At 40.0% G+C, this 25,961-nt stretch overlaps 2 protein-coding genes across 5 annotated transcripts; both read left to right on the top strand.

The window, feature by feature from the left end:
* Positions 1–8: 8 nt before the first annotated feature.
* Positions 9–10,036, top strand: LOC118236230 (solute carrier family 35 member F2-like). Of its 2 annotated transcripts, none has more exons than XM_035434428.1 (10): positions 9–143; positions 2,025–2,133; positions 2,675–2,847; positions 4,289–4,416; positions 4,753–4,912; positions 5,591–5,747; positions 6,535–6,587; positions 6,975–7,129; positions 7,981–8,226; positions 8,724–10,036. In XM_035434428.1, exons 1-10 carry the CDS (start codon positions 113–115, stop codon positions 8,784–8,786), a joined length of 1,275 nt encoding a protein of 424 aa, XP_035290319.1. In that variant the 5' UTR covers positions 9–112; the 3' UTR covers positions 8,787–10,036. The 2 variants fall into 2 exon arrangements, with proteins under 2 accessions (XP_035290319.1, XP_035290318.1); XM_035434427.1 differs by lacking the exon at positions 9–143 and adding an exon at positions 515–673.
* A 1,963-nt stretch (positions 10,037–11,999) lies between these two features.
* Positions 12,000–24,166, top strand: elmod1 (ELMO/CED-12 domain containing 1). Of its 3 annotated transcripts, none has more exons than XM_035435167.1 (12): positions 12,000–12,830; positions 13,278–13,364; positions 15,776–15,921; positions 16,070–16,098; positions 16,241–16,338; positions 16,609–16,738; positions 17,321–17,454; positions 17,833–17,901; positions 18,429–18,452; positions 18,838–18,888; positions 20,653–20,786; positions 21,963–24,166. In XM_035435167.1, exons 2-12 carry the CDS (start codon positions 13,348–13,350, stop codon positions 22,136–22,138), a joined length of 1,008 nt encoding a protein of 335 aa, XP_035291058.1. In that variant the 5' UTR covers positions 12,000–12,830; positions 13,278–13,347; the 3' UTR covers positions 22,139–24,166. The 3 variants fall into 3 exon arrangements, with proteins under 3 accessions (XP_035291058.1, XP_035291060.1, XP_035291059.1); XM_035435168.1 differs by lacking the exon at positions 12,000–12,830 and adding an exon at positions 12,902–13,187; XM_035435169.1 differs by lacking the exon at positions 18,429–18,452 and having other exon boundaries at positions 12,006–12,830.
* The last annotated feature ends 1,795 nt before the right edge of the window (positions 24,167–25,961 follow it).

The raw sequence follows: 25,961 nt of genomic DNA, 5'->3' as shown, positions 1-25,961 counted from the left end.
GCGGAAAATAAATAGTTAGATTTCCTCGTTGACGCATACACAGTCCTGACCATTAGGATGTAATGATTTACATCGATACATCCTCGTCGAGATTAAAAGCAATAAAAAGGAAATGGAAGGAAACGAGGGGTGGCGATACAAAGGTATAAAATGGCAATGACTGAGAATATATATGGTTTCATATTTCAGTAAAATGTAATGGGCTACCTATCAAGACAATGCAAGGTTGACAGTTTCTTAGTGATGGTTATCAGGTAGCTAGCTAGCAAAGTTGCTAAATTTTGACCAGCAGTTAGTTCTGTGCCAGGAGTGTAGCTAGCACCTGTCTCAGTCGTTCAATGCTTTAAATGTCGGCTTCGTCATCTAAGTTGGCAGGCTAGTTAGCGGGTGGCTAAGGTATACGAGTCACTGTAGCGAGCTATACACGTGGAAGCCACGTGGTAAAAATTCCTATTCCTAATACATACTACTGCACTGAATTTTGTTGAGGTTTCTTGCAGAGTGGTGGGCTGTGGGTAGCTGACGCACAATTACATTTTCTGTCCGATTTGTTTTGCTCCCTAACGTTTTGTGTTTTCTACGTAACCAGCGCATATTGACATTGTGTCAGAATCTAACAGCATGAATCGAAGCTCGAATGACAGCGGCATCTCCTGTTGTAATTCTCGAACGAGTGAGTCCAGCCTCCAGATCACATTTAAGTTACCTGCCGAGCTACAGAATTTAGTAGGCTTCATTAGATCAATGCACCACGCCATTTAAAATAGACTGCCCAGCAAAGTCAATGTGCATTCGGTTGCAAGTTACAAAGTTACCTTGTGTATTTTTCATGTGGCTTGATACATTTCGCTTGATACTAATGGAGTTAGCTGTAGAACTTTCTACCCCTGTATATTGGACTTGTTCGTAAGCGTCTGCTCACTGAGTGAGCGTTTTTCACTTTGGTGAATAATGTTCAGGGTTTCTGGGACATTTGGGGAGTGGGGGGTTGTACAGTGTACCAGACCTGGGTCAAATACGTATTTGTTTTGGATTCAAATACTTTTCTGTGCTCTGTTGATCTTGCCCGGTGTAATTGAGCCTGCCAATAGGACCAAAAGGTGGGGTTTGCGCTTTTGAGGGTATTTCATTGGTTCAAATACACCAGACAAGATCAGTAAAGCATAGAAAAATATCTGGGGGGGGGGGGGGGGGGGGGTTAGAATTGCTCTTTTAAAGTCGTGGTAAGGTGATACTTTTTCTGTAATTGTTCTCTGGCTCTTTTTTGTGATTGTGTAGTTTTGTTCACTACCATTTTTTTGTTTCTTCAGGTTTCTTGCAATGGTCTCTAATTGTGTTTATTACATATATTTCAAAAAATGTATATACATTTTTGTTTATTTATTGTTTCTTATATTATTTATTTTTACTATTTTTTCCCCTTTTGCTCTGTATGTTTCTTGAGTGGGTATTTGTGTTAATGTGGTCTCTTTTTCTTAAATTTTTCTGTCCTGTGCAATAAAGGAGGCCCAAAAGTCTCTCTCTCTCTCTCTTGCGCGTACGCACACACATGCACACAAAAACAATATGCTGCCGTATACAGCATTGAGTTGGATTTCTGATGTTAATGTTTCATACAGATACTACTAAAGCAATATAGCTTAAAACTTGTGCTCATGTGAATTTAGAGTGAGGAAAAAATATCTGACTAATAGCTGTAAGCTAAATGGTAGTGACATGAAAGCCTTTCTGTGTAGGGGAACTGATGAGGGTTGGTGGGGAAGTTTGAAACAGGCAAGAATCGCTGTCTGTGGCAGAAACTTTAATGGGCATACTATAATAAGATTCAAATTCCTGGAAAGATTAGTGCTGCACTTCTCAGAATTTGGGTTCAGCTCCAGAGCTGAAGGAGTGCAGAACTTTGGAGTCTGTACGTATCAGGAGCCATCCCCAATCCCTCTCTCTCCCCACCTCCTCTCCCTTTCCCCTAATATCTAACTCTGTCTCCATATCTGTCTTTTTCTCTGTTGTCTGTTGTTTTTCAGGGCTGCTGCAGAAAGGGATGGAGTCAGGGGAGCCCACGGAGAGTGAAGCTTACCACAGGCCATGGAGAAGCTTTTTCTCAAGCTACAGGCTGAGAGATGTCTTTACATGGTGAGCAAAAAAAACGCGTTGATTTTACAGTGAACTGAGACCATAACGAGTAAATAAGCTAACCGTATGTACGTGGCATTGATGGATCTCATTTTTAGGTCTAGCTCTACAGTGCCCTCATTTTAGAAACATTTGCTCCTGAAAATTGATAAGTTATGTACTAATTGGAATGCATTAATGTGCTCCTAAACCTTTCAACTTAGCATCCTTGATTGCCTTTATAAAACCTGTCAGATCAGACAGTCACATTTGCATCGCAGGCATTCATTTGTCATTTGTTGATTTTTAGTTGATGACAGTAAGTAGGGGTAAATGCAATATGATGTGGACTCAGGAAAAACATGCTTAACTGATTGTCTTGCATTATCGAAAATATTTAGGTCACAAGATGTTTACAAGATGAGGAGAGATGGTCTTTAATTAATTTTGCTGAAAAATTAATTTCTAAGAATTTTTAGATGGAGATATTTTTGTATATGGATTAATGCATAATTTTGCATTGATGTGTCCTTTTAAACAATTGCGCTTGCAATCATTGCAGGCACTTACTCAAGGTGATAGCCATGGGTCAGGCTCTGTCCATGTTGATATGTGGGACAGCGGTCACCTGTCAGTACCTGGCTGACAGAGAAGTGAACACGCCAATGTTACAGAGCTTTTTAAATTATGCACTTCTCTTCCTGACCTATACCATCACACTGGCCTTCAGGAAAGGTGGGTGAACCATCCTACTGCTGCTTCACTGTCTAATAATGTGTACTGCAGATTCATTTTGCATTCGGACCTGTGGAGCTGTTCTTGCACATTGAGATTAATTGAATACCACTTACCCTCGGTCTCCGTCCCTGTCACTGTCTCTGTCAGAGTCCGGTACACTGCTGATTCCTTTACATTCTGAATATCATCCTGTATCATTCTTTTTGAAGCCATGCACTTGTATGAGTACTTTTTATTTGATTGCTTTGCAAGCACGCTTATCCAAATTTAGATGGGTTTAAAATTGACATGATTTTGCACAATTTACTGAAGGAGCGCTGCTCATTGCTTACACTATGAAAATTACACTCTTAAATTTTACTGGAAATTTGAGATCAACCAACCGGGATTGAAAACCTTGATTCTTGGGTCCAGGGATTAATGCTTCAACTACCACATAAACACAGTCTTTTATAAAGAGCCTTACCAGAGGGCACAGCACCAGTGTGCTATGTTTCAGTAATTGGAATATCATTTCCTTTTTTAAAATTCATGCAATAAACATTTTATTTCTAAAACATTGTATTGCTTAAAATTGATATGATGCAGTTTTCAAACTACTGAAGATTTTAAGTTAACCCTTGTGTTCTGTTTACTTGTTTGCACCTGTGAATCTGTTAGCCTAGGTCAGATATACCCAGGACATTATAGGGATTTGAAAGTGTTTTTTTAAGGATTTTAAAAGTATTTTAAAGAGCAAATATGCTCAATATTTATTATATTTATCTCAGTTCCAAACAATATAAACAATATATGTGATTAATGGTAGCCATTTACCTCTGCTAGATCACATTTAACAATGGAAGTGTCATTCATTTTTTTCCACTATAACAAAGGCTTGGGGGACCTAAATGAGTTTTTTCTGTAAAAAAATAAAATGAATCAAGGTTTTCATGCATTAGATTATTGATATTTATTGTCTGACATTCTAATTTATTTTTCATATTTTTCATATTCAAAGAACCATTTAGGCAAGACAGATAATGCTAATACAGGTGATGAACTGCAAATATAAACACAAAACAACCACAATTACAGTGGTTTAGGTTACAACTGGTTAGGAAATAGATCTCTCAAAAGTGGCTTTCCTCTTTTGATAAAAGTTTAAAATGGGTCAAGCTAGCCCAAACTGAAGACAAGAATTAAAAGGAGTGATTCAATGACCTGGCAATACAACTTCTCCTTTGAATAATCAAATTATGCTCATACTGTGTTCATGCATTTTGTTTGTGCACATTTTATATTTAAATGTTTACCAAACATTAACCATTAACCAATTGTACTGTTTGCTGCTTGTGATTGCTCTTTCCTTGCCCTTCTGAATAGGATGTGAAGTCGTTGTTCATGGCATGTCAACATTAACTCCTTTGGTGCTTTTTCTTTGGATTTTTAAATACAGGTGATGAAAATATTTTGCAGATTTTAAAGGCAAAGTGGTGGAAGTATTTATTTTTGGGGCTTGCTGACGTTGAGGCAAATTACACTGTAGTGATGGCGTACCAGTTCACAACACTGACAAGCATACAGGTGAGCAGATGCTGTAATGTAATTGTTAACATACCTGTGCTTGTATGCAATAGTAGCATGTTCATGCTGTTACAGCAGTGATCCCTTAAGAGATCTTGCATGTTTGTGTTTGTCCCAATCCTTGCTTAAAGAAATCAGTTCAGAATTCAGTTCTTTGAATATTCATGTGTAGGCAGGTCATTGCCATACTGCTGCCCTAATGTTATAGCATCCGCACCGTTCCTAATGTTATAGCATCCGCACCGTTCCTAATGTTATAGCATCCACGTGTCCTCTGTTCTATTGCTGTTAAAGTAGGGATTCCTGAATGTGTCCTTTCCATGTTCTGTGTTCCAGCTGCTGGATTGCTTTGTGATCCCTGTGCTGATGGTGCTATCCTGGATCTTCCTGAAGACCCGATACAAGGTGGTGCACTATGTGGCAGTGGGCGTGTGTCTCCTGGGGGTGGGGGCTATGGTTGGGGCTGACCTACTTTCAGGAAGAGACCAGGGTTCCAGTGAGTACACGGTTGCAATTACCCATAACTAGCATAATGTATCTAAAACAACATAACCACTATTGCTTTCATGTCATAACCACTAACCTCTCTTTTTTTTCTGACATAAAAGATAGATATTTATACTTGTTTTAGCCTTTGTATATATATCTGAAGGATTTGGAATAAAAAAAGTAACGTATTGCTCACATGAATTGAATATTATACATCAGTACAGTGCTCATTTCAGGCTTCATTGCACAGACTTTATTAACAGCTCCCAGTGTTTAATCCTGGACTTGATCCTACGATTATTATTCACCGAAGTAAAGCCTGCATGTAACCAACAGGAAGCTGGGAGCTTTACTATGCTAGTTAGAGAAATGAAATTAACTGTTTATATGATTCCTTAATCATTGTTTGGTAGAGGTATGTAAATCATGGCCTTATTGGAGTCCAGAGTGATTTGAAGTTTGAAATTTAGCAGATTAATATTTATTGAAGCTATTTAGATTACGTGTTTAAGTCTTGGCTACTATAGTAAAGCCACAACCTGCAGTTAAAGTCAGTTTCCCTAATGCCTGGTGCACAGATTGATAAGTTGTGTTTTTAGATGAGTAAATGGAATGTAGGTCTTCAGCGTGCTGGTTGGATGTCCAGTAGTGATTTACTTGTGCCTCTTTCTTTCCCTCACTGTAGCACGCAGTGTTCTGCTGGGTGACGGGCTCGTGCTCCTCAGCGCGGCCCTGTATGCTCTCTCCAATGTGTGTCAGGAGTACACGGTGAAGAACCTGAGCAGCATAGAGTTCCTGGGCATGGTGGGGCTGTTCGGCACCCTATTCAGTGGGATTCAGCTGTAAGGGATTCCGCTGCTCTGTTCTGGGTGTAGGGGTAGGGCTTTAGGGTTGTTGAAGCTGAATATGTATACCTCTGTCTCCCTCTGATGAACTCCTGCCAAGCATTATTTTTTATGCCTTTCTTACTTATTTCCCCTAATTTGCAATGGCCAGTCATAATCACCGCTTGCGCTCATTGCTGCTAATTGGGAGCGTGCGGACAAGTGCATGCTCTCCTCCAAAACGTGATGTCAGTCCGCTGCTTTTCTCACTGGAGTCCACATGTCCACAGAAATGCATTGGTGGGAGACAAAAAGTTATTTGCATAAGCAAGCAGACTGGTCACCTAATTGGCCAATGAGAGTTGCTAGTGAACAATGAAAATCCTGGCTGAATGAATCCCTCCCTTATTGGCCAATGCTATGGCTAATTATGCATCGCCTTATGGGGCTGCCGGAGTCAGCTTTGGCAGTCTAGATTCAGTACCAGTACCCACCATCCTCTTTATCTCCATTCTCTTTCTGCTTTGTCTGTCTTTTCCTTCTCTCTTGCTCTTGCACTTGCTTGCTGCTGAATTAGGTGCTAAATTATCTGATTCACAGCATATCCGCTTGGCTAATTAAATCTACTTTGCATGTGGGTCTGCATGCAAAACATCAAAACAATTCTGTTTTAAATGAAGCTAATGAAGTTGTGCTGGCTCGAAACAGTGGGGATGAGGGGACTATCTGTCCATTCTAATTGCTTGTACAGACTTAGGCTGGTCTGAAGCCATTATTACTGTTTTTCTTCCATTTTATCCCACAGAGCAGTCTTGGAGCACAAAGCTATAGCTATGATAAAGTGGGATTGGGCTGTTGGTAAGTTAATCCTGATTTTTTCTGTTTTATGAATTCTCGTTTTTAAAAAGTAAAAATTAGACAATATGAAGTGCAAAAACCTTTTGGTTGCACAAACCATCTTTAGTGCTAGTTAAAACACAAAACACAAGACACAAGACATGCACATGTGGGTGATTGCATGGTGCTTGATTTGTAAGAACAGATAATTTATTTGGCTGAGCAGATCCATCTGGTTTTTAACTCTTTAATTATTTTTTATTTTTTTTATCTGAACTTCCAGTTATCCCATTCCAGAATAGCTCTTCTAAGTTCTTAATATGGAAGTCCCTCATTAACATTGTCACCATAAAAATTCTCAGCATGGGTTTTCATGTGTAACGCCACAGCTGGGTTTTGTTTCCACAGTCCTGCTCTTCACCGTCTATGGCCTCTGCATGTTCGCCCTCTACAGCTTAATGCCTATGGTCATAAAGTTGACCAGTGCCACGGCAGTCAACCTGTCCCTGCTGACCGCGGACCTTTTCAGCCTCTTCTGCGGGATCTACCTTTTTCACTACAGTGTGAGTAAAAGCAGGGGGAAGCCATCTTGGGAAATTACTAGGGCTCTGCTTGGTCTAGTACAGGAGTGACAGGTCTGATGTACATGGTTACTTAACTTTTGAGAACAAAAATGGTAAAGAACAATACAGACTGGCTTAGTAGACACCCCCGCAGCCCCCGTGGTACAGGAGGGCCCCCGTGCCCACAGGGCCCTGCCCTAGCAGGGGGCCCCTACTGCCTACAAGGCAAATAGGCCACACCCCAACCAAATTATCTAAGTATCTAAGGTTGCTATAGGACTTACATAATGCATAAGGCCTTGTAGGCAAATAGGCCACACCCCAACCAGAGTATCTAAGTATCTAAGGTTGCTATAGGACATAATGCATGTTCTGTCTTTGTGTCAGACTAGGACTTAATACAGGTTTTATGAGGCTTTAAGGAAAATGGATTCAAGGAGGAATTTTAATCTTATTACCTTGGTCGGGAAAAGGAGAAGCCTGAACTGAGGTACAGTGCTTGGCTGCTTAGAGAATATATGTGTGTGATCTTTCACACAATCAATTTTTTTATTCACAGTCGATATTACATGAACGGTATATATGTATACTGTTTGCACATACACGCAGCAAGTGAATAGGATGCAACACAAATGGTGAGTCCAACAGAGTATCAACTGTATATAGTGTCAACACTATCTGACTATGACCTAAAGCAAGGGTTGCTGAACCCTGGCCACTGTTTCAGCAAGGCTAATTGGTGCTAATGTTCAAGGATTTCAATCTGAGCAGTTCTCCTCAACCCTGATTGTGGAGGTCAGGTGTAATGCACCCGTGGAGCTGTTTTCATGTGCCCCTCCTTGTCTCCTCAGTTCTCGGGTCTGTACATCGTGTCATTCGTGGTCATCACCGCGGGTTTCGTCATATTCAACGCCGTGCCCACGTTGACCCCCGTCCCCGCGTCTGGTCCCAGCGAGGGAGAGCCGGAGAGCCCCTCGGTTGAGGAGGACGCTGTGAGCCATGGAGCTAAACTGGACGTTCCCTCTGAGAACGACGAGCAGGAAGGAGGGTCAGGGAGCAAATGCACGGAGATGCAGTGGAGTCAGAGTGAGCAGACGGTATGCACTATAGAAAAGAGCACCAGGATGTAACGGCCTGAATACCAAGGATATTTATTTTCCATTTAGCATGTGCATTTGTATACCAGACCCTTGCATAATGCACTTTTAGTGTAATCTGAGCGACCATGTACATTCTTGAACATTCCTTTCCACCAGCACTGTATTCATGTTTTTTGTAACAAGGAAGAACAAGCATAACCTATACTGTATGTATATATTTGAGACACAAATGTGTGTCCCTGGCGCGTAGCTTCCGTTTTCTTGAATACTACTGTAAGTGACCTAAGCTACATAGCTGAAAAGAATTGTTTTGTATTCACAAGATGATTGTTAGTCAATAGTTTAAATCAAGTAAATGTTTTTGTGCATTTAAAAGATTGCACTAGAATGTACCTGATCTCAAAGCTGGCATAATCCTTCATTTATTTGCAATTTTTCTTTATTGTATCTTAATCACAATTCTTCCTATTTGGAATGCCCTGCTGCAATTATAGTGCCATCTTAACAACAATGCAACATGCTGTGTTCAGGAGGGTGCAGACATGACCTTAGAGTAGACCTGTGAGGAAGCGGTGATTGGTCAAGACATGAGGAAGTCCTCCCTCCCTGAGCAACATGAGGGCCTCTGGTATGAGCAGAATTTGATCTGACTGTACAGTGCTGTCTTCAGCTGCATCTGCCCCTTGTCAGCCAATTCCCAGTCATATTTATACATTTGAAGGAACTTCTTTTTGCTGTATTATGGGCCAGTTTTTTGGAGTGAGATTAGTGACAGTATCATTTGCTAATATTTTATAATTATTTGCTGTGAGTCCCACTCACAAATGTATAACATGACTGGTAAATGTGTAGAACACTGCAAATATAAAACACTTCACAAATATGAATATGAAGTAACATTATATGGAATGTTTGCAAATGTGCAACTCTGTTCACTATCTGTGGTTTGCAAATCTGAACATATATCATTCATGAGAGGCATCAATTGTAAAGCGCTTTGGATAAAAGCGCTATATAAATGCAGTCCATTTACCATTTACCATGAATAAGTGCATAACTTGCGGATCATGTCCAATCACTATTTGTGAATCAAAATTGTGTTCCTGTGCAGTCCTTCCTCCAAATATTTAGCAGTGTTAAGCTCCTGTCAAAGAAAAATCACAACTGCGTAAGTGGAGTTTAGCTGACTGAAGCAAATGGATTCATTGCCTGAGAAACCAATTACCTCACACTGCAAACGACTCTCTATGTCTGATTATGTTTGCCAACTGACATACACATTTGCCGATCTCACTCTTGAATATTTGCAAATATTTTTTGTATTTTTACTTTGTGAAAGGTTTTACTTATTAACAATTTGGTGTTACATTTTTGAATGGTATGCTGTATATTTGAAAATAATATTGCCACTAATGTCACTATTTTCCTCTTCTCAGTCATTATGTACTGTAAAGTAGTCCTCCAGGTTTGATCTAACGTCTAATCTGAGAAGGGTTTAAGTGTGAGAGGTCTTGATTCTCATCTTATGAAAGTAATGTATTTATACAATGTTATTGTATTTGGCATTCTGAACAGCGGTGCTAGTACCAAACGCATTTTGGTAAGTTGCAGGCAGCATGCTACAGTTCCAATATCGTACCTCTCATTGTTTTCTGTTACAAATAGTTGAGGAAACATCATTTGAAATTTTAAATGGGTGAGCTCCACTCCGGTGGCAGATGAACCTCCGTTTGCCTTATTACAGCTCTTGTGCTTTACATGACATTTTTGTACAGACAATAAAGTTTACATCCATCTTTTGCCTATATTTATTATTGTGGCTACTTTGTAATATTTTAAATTGTAAGGTGTGTAATGGTATTGATGTTTAGTCATTATAAACATAGCTTGGACAAAACATTGGTATGTCTTAGCATATCATAGTGTTGACCAGTTTTCGCTAAATTGACCAGTTTTCCTTTTTCTGAGTCAGCAGTCAGGCAGCAGTAGGCCTACAATACTTTCCATTTGCCCATTGCCCATTGTCTTACTCTCAGTAATGAACACTTAAATAGCTATTGTCACAAGTTATATTGTTGACATGACAATTACCAGTGGTGATAATCAATGTTTGCACAATATGGTATAGTATGGTAAATTTACATGGAGCCTCATATTCTATGTCTAATCGAATTAACAAGGAAATCAACTATTTTTGATGTAACCACCTCAATCGGAGCAGAATATCCCCTTCGATTGAAATTCCATTCGGTTTGAAAGGCTTGGTGTAAACCTGATAATCCGATCAATAAGAGAATGTTACCCATGTAAACGCTTGAACTGCGAAATTACATTGTGAATAGTTCTGATTTCGCTGAGCTCCTTGTCGCTTATGAATCAAACTTGATTTGATTCCATATGTCAATCGCTATATTTAAACAAACAAAACGCATGGTGAATGAATTTCGAGAAGTAAAAGACAGTGGCGTTGGTTTTAAGCACCTTGGTAAGTGGGCATTGCTATAAACTGCTCTTGAGCTCTTCTGTTTATTTAGCAACTGTAGGATAATTCCATTGTCACTGCTGCTTGACATGTACGAACACTAGCAGTGCAAATATTTTACACATCATACGACGCATATTTGGAGAAATGTGTATTGCGTACTCGAACGTCAGATCAAGTTAGCTATAGTTTTGGGTTCTGCGCATGTCAAAAAAAGTTTTATTATGATTACATGATTGCGCATGTAAACTCATACCCAGATCAACGTGCATGTAAACAATTCATTTGGAATGTTCAATGGAATTGAATGTATTCGGAATGACGCAATATTCTACATGTAAACGTGGCTACTGACTGTTTTACAATCCCATTATGGAAGATGTATGAAGCATTGAATTGCATAGCCTAATGTAAACCAGTTACTGCAATAAACAGTTATTTGATCAACTGGTGTGATTAAATGATTAAGTGTATTACTGCATGATATAATATATATATACACACACCGATTAACAAATTCAGATCTTGTTTCCATGTAAAACAACAATTCGGGGAGGTTCCACATTTGGCCGGGGAGTCATCTGAGTGTACTCATTTCTAACCAGTTGATACCCCTATGACATGAAACACGTGCGATTTTAAGAAATAACGGTAGCAAATTTAAGAGGTTGTATGCAAGAGAGAGAGAGAAAAAATATGCTTCGTGTAGATGCCTGACATATTTAGCCGTCGACAATGGTTCGCGAGTGCGGAATGGTAGAGTACCCTGTGTTCAAAGCAGGTAGGCCTACCCAGATTTTATATGCGGTTGAACAAAATATCGACTAGATATTTAGCACAAATTCCATTAATTTCTGGCGTATGTAAACGCAGGATGACAGTATAGACAAGTTCCAGATGATGACCGATTGTATTATGTGATAACGTTTCTGCCCAACGTAGGCCATCGCTAGAGTGGGACACATTTTTAACTCGGTAAGGTGTCAGAGCACAAATACGTGCTTAGAATGTTATTAACAGTCTGACGCTGGTGTAAAAATCACTGACAATTGAAAAAAAATCCAAAAAACCTAGTCTTCGAAGGGTTAAAAGCGGAAAATATTTAATCCACAAAGAAACTAGCCTTATTTTTGCCAAACGGTTCCCCTGCCCGACTAATACGAAAAGTATATCGGAAGGTAAACAGATAAACGCATAAAGAACATGGTAATCGTCACTTCTGATCATCAGCCTATGAGCTTGTCTGCTCAACATGTTGCACTGGTGATTGTGCAAATGCATTTGGGACTCAGTCGCCTAGCGACGACAGGTCTATACAGATCGATATGAGAATGAATCATGCAGAGGGTTGTTTTTAAACTCAAATAAGCTCGATTGAAATCCCGAAATAAGAACGGAAAAATACAACCTTTCTTTAAACAATTCAGTGTTTTCTACGTTAAATAGCCTGCGTAGCCTATAGCAAATTCTCGACCGACTTTGTAAGCAGCCTTATGGCAGATTCGCTATAACCGTACATTTGAACATGCCCTCACACTCATCCATTCAAGCTCCATAGGGTATTTTGAGAGGGATGGATGAATGTGCTGCTCTAATGAGATGGGAGCCAAGAATTACATTAGAATATGATACCAAATGTCACCAATATAGGCTATGGGGTGTTTTCCAGGAATTTATATTTTAACAAGTCTTAAGGCAAATAAAGATCGTCCTCAGGCACCGTCCTAAAGCTCATTATGTAGGTTATCCGCTCATAGGTTAGTTTAAGCTACTGGAAATAAGACAATAGCATGACCCTACAAATCACTGCAAATGTTTCTACAGGTAGGAGCAATATGTAGGACATGAGCATCTAAATATAGCCAGCCACTATTTAAATAATTTTTCCCCTGATAAAGCGACACGTGAGGTTGAAGGTAGAGAGGAGCAGAGGCTGACGTCTGGTTAGCGGGGCTTATTCACTGTATTCAGCAATACTGCATCTCTGCAGTGCTGTGCGAGCGCGGGCGACTGGTCTGCTTACTCTCAAGTAACACATTCATCATGGAGGAAAAACGGGTACCTGCCATGGAGTGAACAGGACGAGTGCCTTTGGAATCGCAGTGACGTCTTCGAAATCGTGCGTTTCTTCCATCATTAATTTCATGTGTCCTGCGTTTATATGTATTAGTTTGACTGAGCACTGTTTCCACTCGTTGAACATGCACCATGAATATATTTACCTGATTAAGAGCTACCTACTGTGTTGTGCGTGCTTGCTGGGGCAAATGAATGGTAACGTCACTTTGAAATAGCTCTATGTATTGCTGTGGTAAAACGGAGACACGTTTGATTTGCCATTTTATAATTTTAAAACGTAATGGTTGAGAGCTATTAGAATCGCAAGGACCAAAGACTTAATCTTATAAGACGCGCACGAGCTGTCGTGAAGAATATAGAGTAGACCAGCTGACAGACGCTAAACCGCGACATGTTGGTAGGTTACGCTACGTTTCAGTAAGGATACGGAATTCATATCGGTTGCTGGTCGTCGGTTTTTCTGATTTTCCTCTCTTTTCCCATGCAGCTTGTCTCAATGTGAATCATCTACATATTGCTTTTGAGTTAAACACCGAGAAGATTAACAAATAAACAAAATGAAGCATTTTTTGAGGTAGGTAATGGATCGACTATTAATAAAACCATTTATCAATTACGAATAGCATTTATTGTTGGCGTGCATGTTCAAAACACGTATTAGTAGTTTTCAGCATGAACTGTTGTTATACCCGTAATATTATTATTAATTAAACATTCACAATAATATACTGCACAGAAATTTACTGTAGCCTTCTTGATTGAATATTTTATCTATTTTTTTTTAAATCGTGTGTAGCGCACGAAGACAATGTTTGAATTTAATGAAAAGTAATATTTCTGCTATATTTATAGGCTACAATATTTAACCCACCTTGCATGAAACAGCTATTCTACAACACATTGATTGGACTGCACGCTTGTCTGCTTGTCTACAGTAGCCTACAATTTCCTGGGATTTGCTATCTGGGCCTAGTATTGCGATTTAGTAAACAAGAACCACGAATTATGAATAATAATAATAATAATAATAATAATAATAACAATAACATTTAAGTATAGCTCTGTTTATAAGGATAATTCTGTTCAGACCATGTACAGAGCTATCGAAAACTCTCATCTCAGTGCATGCGCTGTTACTGCACGAAATGAGGCAAATGGCCTAATTTTGGCATATATGTCCCTAATAAAGTTAGGTTTGGTCCCATTCCTGAAGGGCCTATTATCTAATAATAGAATGAAGAACATGACCGTAAAATGTAATATTTTGTTACATGGTAGCCTGTTTTACAGTGTGTCAGGATAGCAGATGCGGGCCTTTTGGTTACTAAAGATTATGAATGCTGCTCGGAGCAGTTCGATTAAATGGGGCTTGTTATGTCCTTAATTACAGCGCGTGCCTGCACGCATAACGGCGTTGCGCCTTCACGGGTCCCCTGGTAGTGGTTAATGGAGTTGCCTCTTTATTGTGCCTCTGCTCCGCGCACAAACGGGGAGAGCTTTGTGCGGCCACTCAGCACAGCGCTAATTAATATGCTTGTCTAGTGTTCACCGTTGGTTTTCATTTGAAAAGTGTCTGGAATGATCACACCCAGAAGACCTGCTTTTTATGCAACATAAAACATTTGCCATTGTATTATATTTTAAACACATCTTATTGATACTTTGTTGGACAGTATTATCATGTGCTGTGTATTACAGCATACATATTTTGAGATACACGGAGTGATGTCTTTGGGTCTAATGCTGTGTGGATTCTGAATTAATTCACAGATCTACTGATCTTTAATCATTCACCATCTAACTGGTTTGTCCCATTCACTACACTGTGCTGCATTTCATCAACTGATCATAAAAACGGTCAGGAAATCAGTGCACTTTACAAGCAGATCACCCCATGACACTTTACAATATTACAATAACTGAGTGTGTAACAGGTAATACGTTTTGCAGATGTGTTGTGAGTTCTTCAGAGTTGCTGTGAAGTGTGTCCAAGTATTATTGTGTGTCAGCCCACTAAAATAATCAATAGGCTTATTTTGACCGGTTCTTTCAAAGATATCTGCTTTTAATACTGGATTAGTAAAGGGGTTTAACCTATTGTCCCTTCAATTTAGTTGTTTATATATAATTATTCACTCCACCTTCATATTGCAAGTTGACCTCTTTGAATGCCACACCATCTACTGTAGGTCAGCACTATCCTACAGTATATGATGTAAAGGAGTTGAAAAACAAATAATTTAATAATGTCATAAATTACAGATGAAAAACAGATGATTACCTTCATATAAAGCTGGACTTTATATATATAAAACAGTATACTTAATTTTAAATATTTATTTATTTACACTTATTTAGTTCCATGTAAGTCTCACTCATTGTTTTGCATACATAGATTATGCGGACACCTTTAAATAGATCTACAATAGTATCATCTCCTGTCTGCAAAAACAGCCTATTTCTGTTGCAAACTGTCAAGGCTGTGTTCCATTACAAGGTCATAATGTATCCAGCCTGTGTCCTACTTTCTGTTCTGTCTCACTTGTGCTTCTGAAGCTTGTCTAAGACAGACTCACGATGGTTTGTCTGTGGAGAGGAGATCAGCACAGAAAAAAAGGACGCTGTCCGTCTTGCTGAAACTTATTTGAGTACTTTAAATGAGAAGGCCTAGAAGAAACAACCAGACTGCTGTGAATATCACATGATAAGCACAATTTTCTTTTGGGGGGGGGGGGGGAGTTGTGACTGTGCTTCTTGGGTTTGCAGGCTGCACAATTAAGTCTTTCACCTTTCAGGCACAGTCTTTTACAGTTGCTGTAATTTCTGACTGTCCTTTAAAAAATAAAACAAAACTCCAAAAAAACTTTGCCCTTTTTTGTAGGGAAGCTTGTTAATCTTCTTTGAACTTATATAAGCATGTAACATATGGCTCATCTTGATCTGATTGGCTTGATAACAGTGACCCAACATTTTCCTCATCCGCAGGGTTCTGACGCAGTTCTTCGTATTCCTGTACTGCAAATGTCTGTGGCGCACTCTGAAGTTTGTGATCCGAAAGGTCACGGGCCGGTGTGAGCTGCAGCGTATCTGCTACAATAACAAACCAGGGGCTCGCAGGACACTCAAGATAGGTGATTATCAGTGTTGTCATTTGCCTGAAGATCAGCCACTGTCCTTAAATGCTGTGCATGAAAACTGGAATTACTGCCTTTTGTGTGAAGATATCTGTTGGAAATTGTTTATTGATTGCCCATGTGATCATCTGCTTTGTCTTGGCAGAGTCCTCTCTAAGGTTTTCTAAGAATGAGGTGAGTGAGTGTTTATGTTTAACATTTACTGTTGGTTTTTAAGTAAGAATGTCAATCTATAGGGCCATTACTCCTACACATTGTGTAATATGGTAATGCGATGCATTTTGTGGTAATGTTTATTGTATCATTTCCTCATCAGCTCCTGCAGTCTGCAGTCAGTGCCCACCCTGACTCTGTGGAAAAGACAATTGATGACATCATGACCCTGAAAAAGATCAATCCTGACACTAACCCTCAGTAAGCAATGTCAGGCATATTCTGCAAACAGGTTTCATTTAGCTGAATAAAAATGACAGGGCATATTCGAAGCATAACTGACACCCTGTATTCGTGCAACATACAGTATCCCTCCAAGAAGAGGAGTGAGATGGCCACATCTTTCTTCCCACCTGTATCTCCAGGTGGAATAGTGCCTTAGACCTGTTCTCTGATTGGGTTACGGTCCGGTGTTTCAGGATGCACAGATGGTTCCCCTTGCTCACCCCTGTCTTCTCTTTGCCTGCCCAGGTTAGGCATCTCTCTCCAGGCTAGCCTCTTCCAGATTGTGGGCTACAGGAATCTGGTGCTGGAGGTGGAGAAGCTGCGCAGGGAGCCGTATGACTGTGAGAACGCTGAGCATGAGGAAATGCTGCTGAAGGTAGAGCACCTGTCTGCACATGCCTCTCTTTATGTACACACCGTGCTTAAGCTCTCTTCTGCTGCGGAATCACAAACCCGACGAAACATTTTTGGTATGAGAACCATATTAACTTCTAGCCGCAAACGTAACAATTCTTAGTATGATCAACTATTGATGCTAACCTAGAAAGGCTGCAAACCTTTATACCCTTGCTTCAAAGTGGTTCAGAAAGGCTTATGTTACCTCATGCCTGTACATCTGTCCTTACGCACATCCGCTTTAGAGACATTTCACTCCTACGACAAGAATGTCACAAGAGTCTGAGTGGTGTCTTATGTATTTAGAAGCTGTCATCTTTTTTAGCACCTTGCAAATATGTGTCTTTGTTTTTGCTCAGAGTGACGCCATTTTGAATGTTCTGCCAGGTTGAGGTTAATTCCATTTCAGTTCAGCCAATTAAAGAAATTAATTGAAAATGAATTCATCGATTGTAGATTCCGCAAAGAACATTTTCAATTTAAATTTATGAATTCAATTTGAATGAATTTCTTGAACTGACGGAATTGAAATGCAGTTTCATCTTGTTGTTCTTTCCTGCAGCTGTGGAAGGCACTGCGGCCTGAAACCCCTCTTACCGGACGCATCTCTAAGCAGTGGTGTGAAATTGGTTTCCAAGGCAGTGACCCGAAGACTGATTTCAGGGGCATGGGCCTCTTGGGACTACACAACCTTCTGTGAGTGTATACTGTATGTGTGCATGTGTGGGGAATGTGTAGACATTATTATTAAACTGTTGTTTTACTATAAATTCAAATTGAGGTCTAAAAGCGCTTTTGCATGACTTGGCAAGCACAGCAGATTATAAAAGAGAGCGCAATGATTGCATTGGGTGTGTGCACGTGTATGTGCATGTGAGTGTGTGTGTGTGTATGTGTGCGTGTGCCTGTGTACTCAGGGACACTTCCTGTATAGAGAGGAAGTGGGCTACTCTGCTCCTGGATGCAGCAGCAGCAGCAGTTAGAAAGGAGAACTGCTGGGCGTCTGTTTGAAAGTGACTGTGGTATTGATAATCCTGGCCTTGTTTTTCTCTCTTGTTTTCTTTATCACTGCAGATATTTTGCCGAGCATGACAAGGCTGCTGCCCTGCAGGTTCTTCATGACTCTCTGCAGCCCAAGCACAGGTTAGCCCCACCTACCTGATCCTCACCTCTTCTCCACAAGCCCCGAAATGTCACAGCGAGGTCACAGTGAAAACGCCAATCAACTTCAGTCATTCTGACATGTGGCATATCTTTCACTCTATTGACAATAAGATAATATTGCCAGTTATGTCTTTTTTTGCAAGTTCATATTAACTGGGGTTATTTGTACTGAGTCAAAACAATTGCTTGTCAGACACAAGTATTAAAAATGACAACATTTGAGATGAGCAGGAAAAAACTAAAATGACTGATGAACCAAAATAGCTTCCAGCAAAGAGAGGCAAATCATCTGGGTTCACTTCATCTGCCAAATTGTCACGTCTCTGTTCTTTTGCATTTCACTCAGTTTCCATGCTTGGTTTGCTCACTTCGAAAGTCAGAGACACCCAGAGCATCCGGAGATCCTGTGCTTTGCAGTCAGTTTGCTTTTGATTAGCTTAGGTTTCACTGCATCCTGTCACTGAACGCGTGTTCTTTCGTTTTTGTCACTCCTCTCTCTCGAGTAGGCCCATTTCCCTGGGAACCACCAGGTATTTCATCATTTTGTCTTGCATCCATTCATTTAAAGCCATTTAATATTTTCCATTCTGTACCTTTTACTGTAGTTTTCATTTGCACTGTTTTAAATAAAATTCACGGGTCTCCAAAATAAATACAGAACAGAGGATTGATTAAGAAATTAAGAGAATGTGTTTACTCTGCTGTTTCAGTTTATTAATAAAAGGTCTCTTATGACATTTTTGTGAAAACAGAAACAGAAGAGTGTTTGTTTGTTGCAGTTATCAGATTAGTTTAATTTTGAGTGCTGAAAGTTTGTGACCCCGGATGTATGCAGTCTGACTGGGGTCTGTTAGTTCCTGGTTGCTGGTAGTCTGATGGCGCTGTTTTCCTGTACGGTGTGGTCTCGTTCCACAGCAAGCTGAGCAAAGCAGAGTGGGAGAAGAAGAAGTTTGATAAAGCGATTGGGTGAGTATCTATTCAATTCAATTCAATTTTATTTGTATAGCGCTTTTATCTATGGTCCCCCCATCTGAAAATGACCTTGGTTGCGATTTCCTGGATATTTTATACTGGATATTTAAAAAAAAATCATAGTCCTGCAATGGTTTCTCCTAGTTAAATACATATGCATATGGTTCCATTGTTTGCCTATTGTGGGCTTCAATGTAGTGTTGGGCTGCATAAAATGTTTTGGAGTGTGGCCCTCGAATCTGGATGCTAACTGTGCTCTGCTGTACAGAAACTACCCTGAACCCATAATTATTTTGTCTATGAAAAGGTATTCATGCAGTATGAGTTAAAATATATAAGCAAAAATTCTAAACAACAAGGAAGGCATTACCTGTTAGAAATATTGGAATTATTTATGCTTTTGCATATGCACGTGTGGTATAATGTATAGTTTATTGTACAAAATACATAATCAGATTTTATGTTACATAACATACAATATATGGTAAGAAAAATTTGTAGTCTCAAGTCTCAACTCAACTGAAAAGAGTAAAGATTACATTGCCTCAAAAGATTCTTGATCCCTCCAAGCTTTAAATGAAAATGCAGTCTATGTTTTATGTAAGGCTCTTGGGTCCACGGTGAGATTCGGGGAATGTTATGATCAGCCTCAGTTATATTCCCTCTGAAAGCTGTAGATGCAGAGGGATCGATTGGATTGATATCAGAGGGCGTGTCAGACAGTCAGTCAGGGATAATGATCAGAGAGCTGCCCCATGTCCCTGTGTACTGCCTTCACAACCCTGATTTTCACCATCAGCCAACACACAAAAATACATGTGTAAACACACACACACACGCGCATGCGCACTCGCACTCGCATGCGCACACATATACATGCACACACACACACACACATTCATATACACATGCACGACATGCTCAGACATATACTACATTACATTTTACATGTATTTAGCAGACGCTTGTATCCAAAGCGACGTACAAAAGTGCATATCAAGGTCATTGGAACAACTACAAAACACAGGTTCGATAAGGTACAATACTCACATGTACAAGCACATGCACACACATACACACAGATATGCATACACACACATGCACACATACACAATACACACATGTGCACGTGCACACTCTTTCCCTCTCTTTCTCATTCACACAAAAACAGTGAGAATCTGCTGGATTTTTCTTTTCAAGAAACAAAAACAATAGCAGTTCAGCTTGTGAATGACCGACATTTACAGGGCAGCCTGCTTTTAAACAGTCAGAGACTTTTGGATGAGCACAGGTGAGGGAGGTGTAAAACGACTGCTGATAGCACAAGGAAAAGACTAAGATGCTATTGAATCACACTGCAGTGCTATCTCTCACAGTGCAGATGTGTGCTTTTTTTGTCACACAGCTTGTCATGCCCAATAAAGGTGATTAATCCACCATGCTGCACCCTGATCAAGAATGTCCTGCAGCAGTAGTGTTAAGCTCCATCATTACCCACAATGCTCAGTGCACAATGTCAGCTCAAAGTACATACGGTCACATTAACCCAAGGGGAGAAACCACCTGCTAAGGACCCATCTGCTAACCACAAGTCATGAATCCTGCGCTGTTATTAGTCTGAATGTGGGGTGGAATCATCATCATTAACGCTGAGGTTTATTATGTTAACCTCAAACCTAGATCGAGCAGCATACTCAGTGGGTTGAAATGAACTGTCCTTCGTGATGATGACGCAGACCTCCTCTATTGCCATTGCAGGTATTCCTTCGCCATCGTGGGCATCAACATCACTGACCTGGCCTACGCGCTGCTGGTCAGTGGTGCCCTGAAGACCCACCTGTACAATGTGGCTCCAGAGATGCCCAGCCTGGCCCACTTCCAGCAGACCTTCTGTGAGTATGTTTGCTCTGGCACGAGTCGAATTGATGCAAATGTGAGTTCCATAGCAATGAGCGGAAAAAGATCCAGCTACACTTGGAATAAAATGGAAGAAAGTAATTGATCATTGTTAAACCAATGTGTTTTGGCATATAGCCTTCATCAGGATTTCATAAAATGATACCAAGGACAATGCTCAAAAATGACAGGCCAGTGCATTCAATAGCAGTTTGAGAGCAGGTCCAGACACAAACAATGGCATACATACACATACATAAAAAAAAAAACGTATACTCGTATAAAAGTTAACTAATTCTCTTCCACAGATTGGTGCTGCTACACTGTGTACACATCTCTAAGAGTAAGAGGCAGCCTGCTATCACTGGAGGGGGATAATAAATGGTATAGATCACTGGTAACCAACCGTGTTCCTGGAGATCTACCGTCCTGTAGGTTTCCACTTCAACCCTAACTGGAACAACCGCTGCTATTTTATATAACCGCTGCTACTTTATTCTTTATTTATTTTCTTTACTTATTTTATGTATAATGTTACTATCTCTATGTTTGTTATTTGATGTGTGATGTTTAATTTGTTAACTTTTTGACTTATGGTGCTGTACTCACTGGAAACCTGAATTTCCCTAAGGGAACTTCCCTACGGGATCAATAAAGTTTCTATCTATCTATCTATCTATCTATCTATCTAACAAAGTACACCTCATTCAACAGCTATAGATCTCTGTTAAGCTACTAATTAATGGTAAATGGACTGCATTTATATAGCGCTTTTATCCAAAGCGCTTTACAATTGATGCCTCTCATTCGCCAGAGCATTTAGGGGTTAGGTGTCTTGCTCAAGGACACTTCTACACGCCCAGGGCGGGGTTTGAACCGGCAACCCTCCGACTGCCAGACAACTGCTCTTACCTCCTGAGCTATGTCGCCCCATTAGTAGTCAGGTGTGCCAGATTGGGGTTAAAATTTAAAACTATAGGATGGTGGTTCTCCAGGAACAGGGCTGGTTACCACAGGTGTAGATATAATCTGTTTCAGCCCAGTGTTACCCTGTTCAGCAGGCACTTCCTTTCCCCTGGTCTCCCATATCACAGCTCCTTGTCCTGCGGTGGCCTGTTTCTCTTGAACCTGCCCTGTACGGCCCCGTTTCACAGCATGCTTTTCCTTCTCAGGCTACCTCATGCAGGAGTTCCACAAGTTCTGGACGGAGGAGGACCCCTCTGACATCATGGAGTTCAACCATGTCCGTGCCAAGTTCCACAAGAGGGTCCTGAAGCAGCTGAAGAACCCCAACATGACCCTGTGCCCTCACTTTGCTGCCTCTGACCTCCACCTGGTTAACCTGTAGTCGTCTCCGATCCCAGGGGCCTGTCCCCAAACGTTTAACCCCCCCCCCCACACTCCCGTTTCCTGTAACCCTGCCAGCTGCTTCATGTCACTGCCACAAAGTCACCGCCCTCCCCTCACACCCACACCTGCCTTGCTGCAGCCCAGCACCAGCATCACTAAAGACCATGCTGATTGTATGCATGCATGGCAGTGCTGTGCCGTGCCATATCTTTCAGTTACCTATATTTATTATTTATTGCTTTCATCATCCTTATTACCACTGTTATGTATTATGAGATCAGTCTACATGGGGGGTCAAGAAAAAAAACCATGGTTACATTTGGAGAATAATACAGAAACTGGGTAGTGTTACAGTATTTTAAAGCGCTGCATTGAGAGAGGATGACAGAAGCTAATGAAAGGCCTATCAGGGAAGTTGCAAAGCAATTATTTCTACCACTGGGGAACTAGGAAGGAGAAAGGAAATTTAAAACAAAAGAATAGGTAGAAGGTCTTTGCTGTATGTTGATGATCATGGCATATGAGACAGTGCATGAAAAAATAATGGACTAAAGAACAGAGAATGGTTACCATGCCAGAAAGTGAGAACAAGAATTCATGGCCCTGCTGAGCCAATCACCTGAAACAGCTCCCAGCCAATCACGTCACCCATGTTATGATCATTCGTGTCACAGTTCTCAGTTGTGGTAGACGTGCCAATTTGGTAACAATAACGCAAGGAATTCAACGACACAATGTGGGAGCCGAGCTATCAGACCTGCGTGTTTCTTTGCCAAAAATATTAGTAACAAGCAATTGTAAAAACAGGGACTTAAAGGCGTATTCTTTGTGAATGTTACTATACTAGATTCATGATTGTGCAACAAAAAAGTTAGCTGAACATTGATGGGAAAAATTGAGGAATGTTTATTCTTTGTTCTAGTAGCCAAAGCAATAATTCAAAGTTTGTCTGGATGGTTTGATAACAACACTGGTGCCTGCTGTTTGCTTGGCTCCTCATTCGTATGACTAACACTTAGCCACAGCACATTGTAACTATGATTTTCATTGAGCGTCCAGATCACTGTTTGCACTTTCACTGTATTGTGACTTTTTGTTGCACCATGACACATGCATTTTTACTGATATTTATTTTCATTTCGGGGACTGTTTTTTATATTTTTGTAGCATCTCCATTTAAACATCTTCTTTGATATATAGTATTAAACAGGCATGTTTTGTAACTTAACTTGCTATTGGTGTATAGTCTGGTAAAGCCCTTTTAACTTTTAGCTATTATTAATAAGTTGATATGTTGTTCCATTGATGACCTCATGTTAACGGTCACAGGGTCTGCATGAATTTTTGACACAGCTATGATTATGCTTTTATAGTTTAGTCACAGCTACAATGAAAATGCTTTACTGTCTTAACATCCAAATTATTTATCTGAAAAGTGCAATGTAATATCTTCCTTTGCCACACCCACTATACATTTTTTCTAAGTATTAAGTCAGTGAGTGACATTTAAATGTGAATGCGTAAGCCTTTCAGCAGTATTGTGTAATAATACTTGAGTGTAAATGTCAGTCTGTTGCAGAAATATGTTCCTTTTGATGCTGTCGCTCTCATGGCAATTAGGATGTTATCAGCATTTTTTGAGAATTGTGTTCTTGTGTAAATACACCATATATTTAATGGCCACAAAAGAGAATTTGTGTTTTTGAGTTGAAGGGCTTTACCGTAGTGTGCAATAATTATGTAGAAAGCATTAGAAAGAATAAATGAATACCTGCTGTATAAAAGTGCTTTAAGAAACAAAATGTATGTCATCTCACCAAGCCACAAAGATCACTGTGCATGATGGATTCTGTGAGGTGGTTGTACTGACCTGTTTTCTGTGTTGTTTTTACTAAGGCCTGGATGTCCAGGCAAGACACCCTAGCAATGCAGATGCTTATGTAATGTGCACAAATCTACCGTACTGTGACAAAGGGTGCTTATGTATTTATACTAACAGCTTAATGTAATAAAAAGTCGACACCTATGTTATTTGCCAGTTTTGAGTTTATTGCAGGAAGAAGCAGGAAGATTTTTCAGTGTTACCCTATATCCAAACCGTGCTAGGAAAATTGCGGTGACCATGAAATATTTTCATCATAGCTTTCTGTCAAGGTGACGATATTGCTGTCCATGGTTTTGAAGACAAGAGTGTTGAAGCCTGTAGGGCTGTGTAATGGATTTGGAAGGCAACTCCTGCCATTCTGGAATCTATCTATGAGTGGCCATTCAGGTTCCAAGTGTACAGGGATCTCTAGTCTGGGTGTTTTGGCCTCTGTGGTGTGAGTCATACCACAGAGAAAAAGATCCATGAACAACATTCAGTTTCTTAGCTTCAGGGAATTGGAGGCCAGCAAATTAAAATACTCAAAAGTTCCATCCTGTGTTTCTATTCCCTGTATCCCTCTGCACCTCTGCAGCAAGTTATTCCAATCATAATGGCAAAACAACAGAATATTGTCATGGCTGCGTATGATCCTAGGGCAAACATATTGCAATTTTCCAAGAGCAAAAAGAAAGCGATCTGATATTGAATATGGAAATACAGAATTCCATGTGTGACAGTAAGAAGATTATAGTAATTATAGGCAGCATTGCCATTTAAAAAAATATCTTATGCCCTCTTTTGGGCAATAATTGAACTGCACAAATGTAGAAGGGGCACAAAAACTGTTTTTTGCTCAACGGTGAATATATACAACAAATGTACAAAAAATAAATAAACCAAACACCTGTTCTATAGGAAAAATAATTGTTATCCATAAGTACTTTGAAACCCATCCAAAGTTCAAAAAGAACATTTTTTAGACCTAATTTCCACCAGAAGTCTGACTTTTAAAAAGAGGATTCAGATGATAAAATGTTTGAAGAATGTTGTGTTTCCCATAACAGCCTCCTGTTATGTTCTCTATAGTAATATTTAATACAATAAAGTTCACAACATTCCCGCAAAAATGAAATTTAGTTAAAGCGGCTTAGATATCCAATATTCTTCGACCAGTGTTGTGAGGGCATTTTGGTGCTAATATGAGAGAGAACAATATAGCATGAGAGGGATTTCTGTAGCTTGTAATATTAATTTATAGGCATGACAATGTATTTTTAGAAAATTTGTGACTCATTTAATATCTCAGAAAAGACAAGAGCCCAAGTGAATTCACTGAGAACCACTGTAGTAACGCAAAGATTTTATTTTTTTCTGTATCATAACAACATCATTTGAATTTCCCTGATCATGGCTCCTGCCATTTTAATTTTTTTTTTAAAGTTGAGTGATAAATAAAATAAGTGAGGTAAATTAGTGGTTTACTTTTTGAAAAAGCAGAGGATCTCTACTGGGCCTCCAAGACAGGGCTGTGAAGTGGGACCATGCACTACTAAGGCTCCTTCTGGAGGCCCCACCGTTGTACAACAAGGAGACAGGTAGGCTCTTGGGGCAGAGGAGTGAAGAAACCCTATGGCATTATATGTCTTTTTTAACTTCTGTCCAGTAATAATACGTTCGTCCATTCATATATTTTCTAAATTGCTTCCTCATAGTCAGGATCGTGGGGGGCTGGGGCATATCCGAGCAGACACTGGGTGTATTCCGAGCAGGAATACACCCTGGACAGGTCACCAATCCATCGCAAGGTTTCCAGCAATACATTCAAAAAGAAATAAAACACAACACATACAGCTTTTGTTTTGAATTTTTCCACTCATTTGTAGACCGGAAGTCGCTTATTGTGGCTAACGTTAGCTTCCCTTCCTCCTTCTCACTCGTAGCTTTCACGCCTCCA

The sequence above is a fragment of the Anguilla anguilla genome, chromosome 9, assembly GCF_013347855.1.
Source record: "Anguilla anguilla isolate fAngAng1 chromosome 9, fAngAng1.pri, whole genome shotgun sequence".
Classification (NCBI taxonomy): Eukaryota; Metazoa; Chordata; class Actinopteri; order Anguilliformes; family Anguillidae; genus Anguilla; species Anguilla anguilla.
Note: the sequence above shows the minus strand (reverse complement) of the source record. Positions and strands in the feature narration are given on the sequence as shown.

Excerpts from the sequence above, each read along its gene's own strand:
- LOC118236230 (XM_035434427.1), top strand. The coding sequence starts at position 622 with ATGAATCGAAGCTCGAATGACAGCGGCATCTCCTGTTGTAATTCTCGA. Across the intron at positions 4,417-4,752 it reads CAACACTGACAAGCATACAG|CTGCTGGATTGCTTTGTGAT; the intron begins GTGAGCAGATGC and ends TCTGTGTTCCAG. Across the intron at positions 5,748-6,534 it reads CTATTCAGTGGGATTCAGCT|AGCAGTCTTGGAGCACAAAG; the intron begins GTAAGGGATTCC and ends TTTATCCCACAG.
- elmod1 (XM_035435167.1), top strand. Across the intron at positions 15,922-16,069 it reads TCGCAGGACACTCAAGATAG|AGTCCTCTCTAAGGTTTTCT; the intron begins GTGATTATCAGT and ends TTGTCTTGGCAG. Across the intron at positions 20,787-21,962 it reads CCACTTCCAGCAGACCTTCT|GCTACCTCATGCAGGAGTTC; the intron begins GTGAGTATGTTT and ends TTTCCTTCTCAG.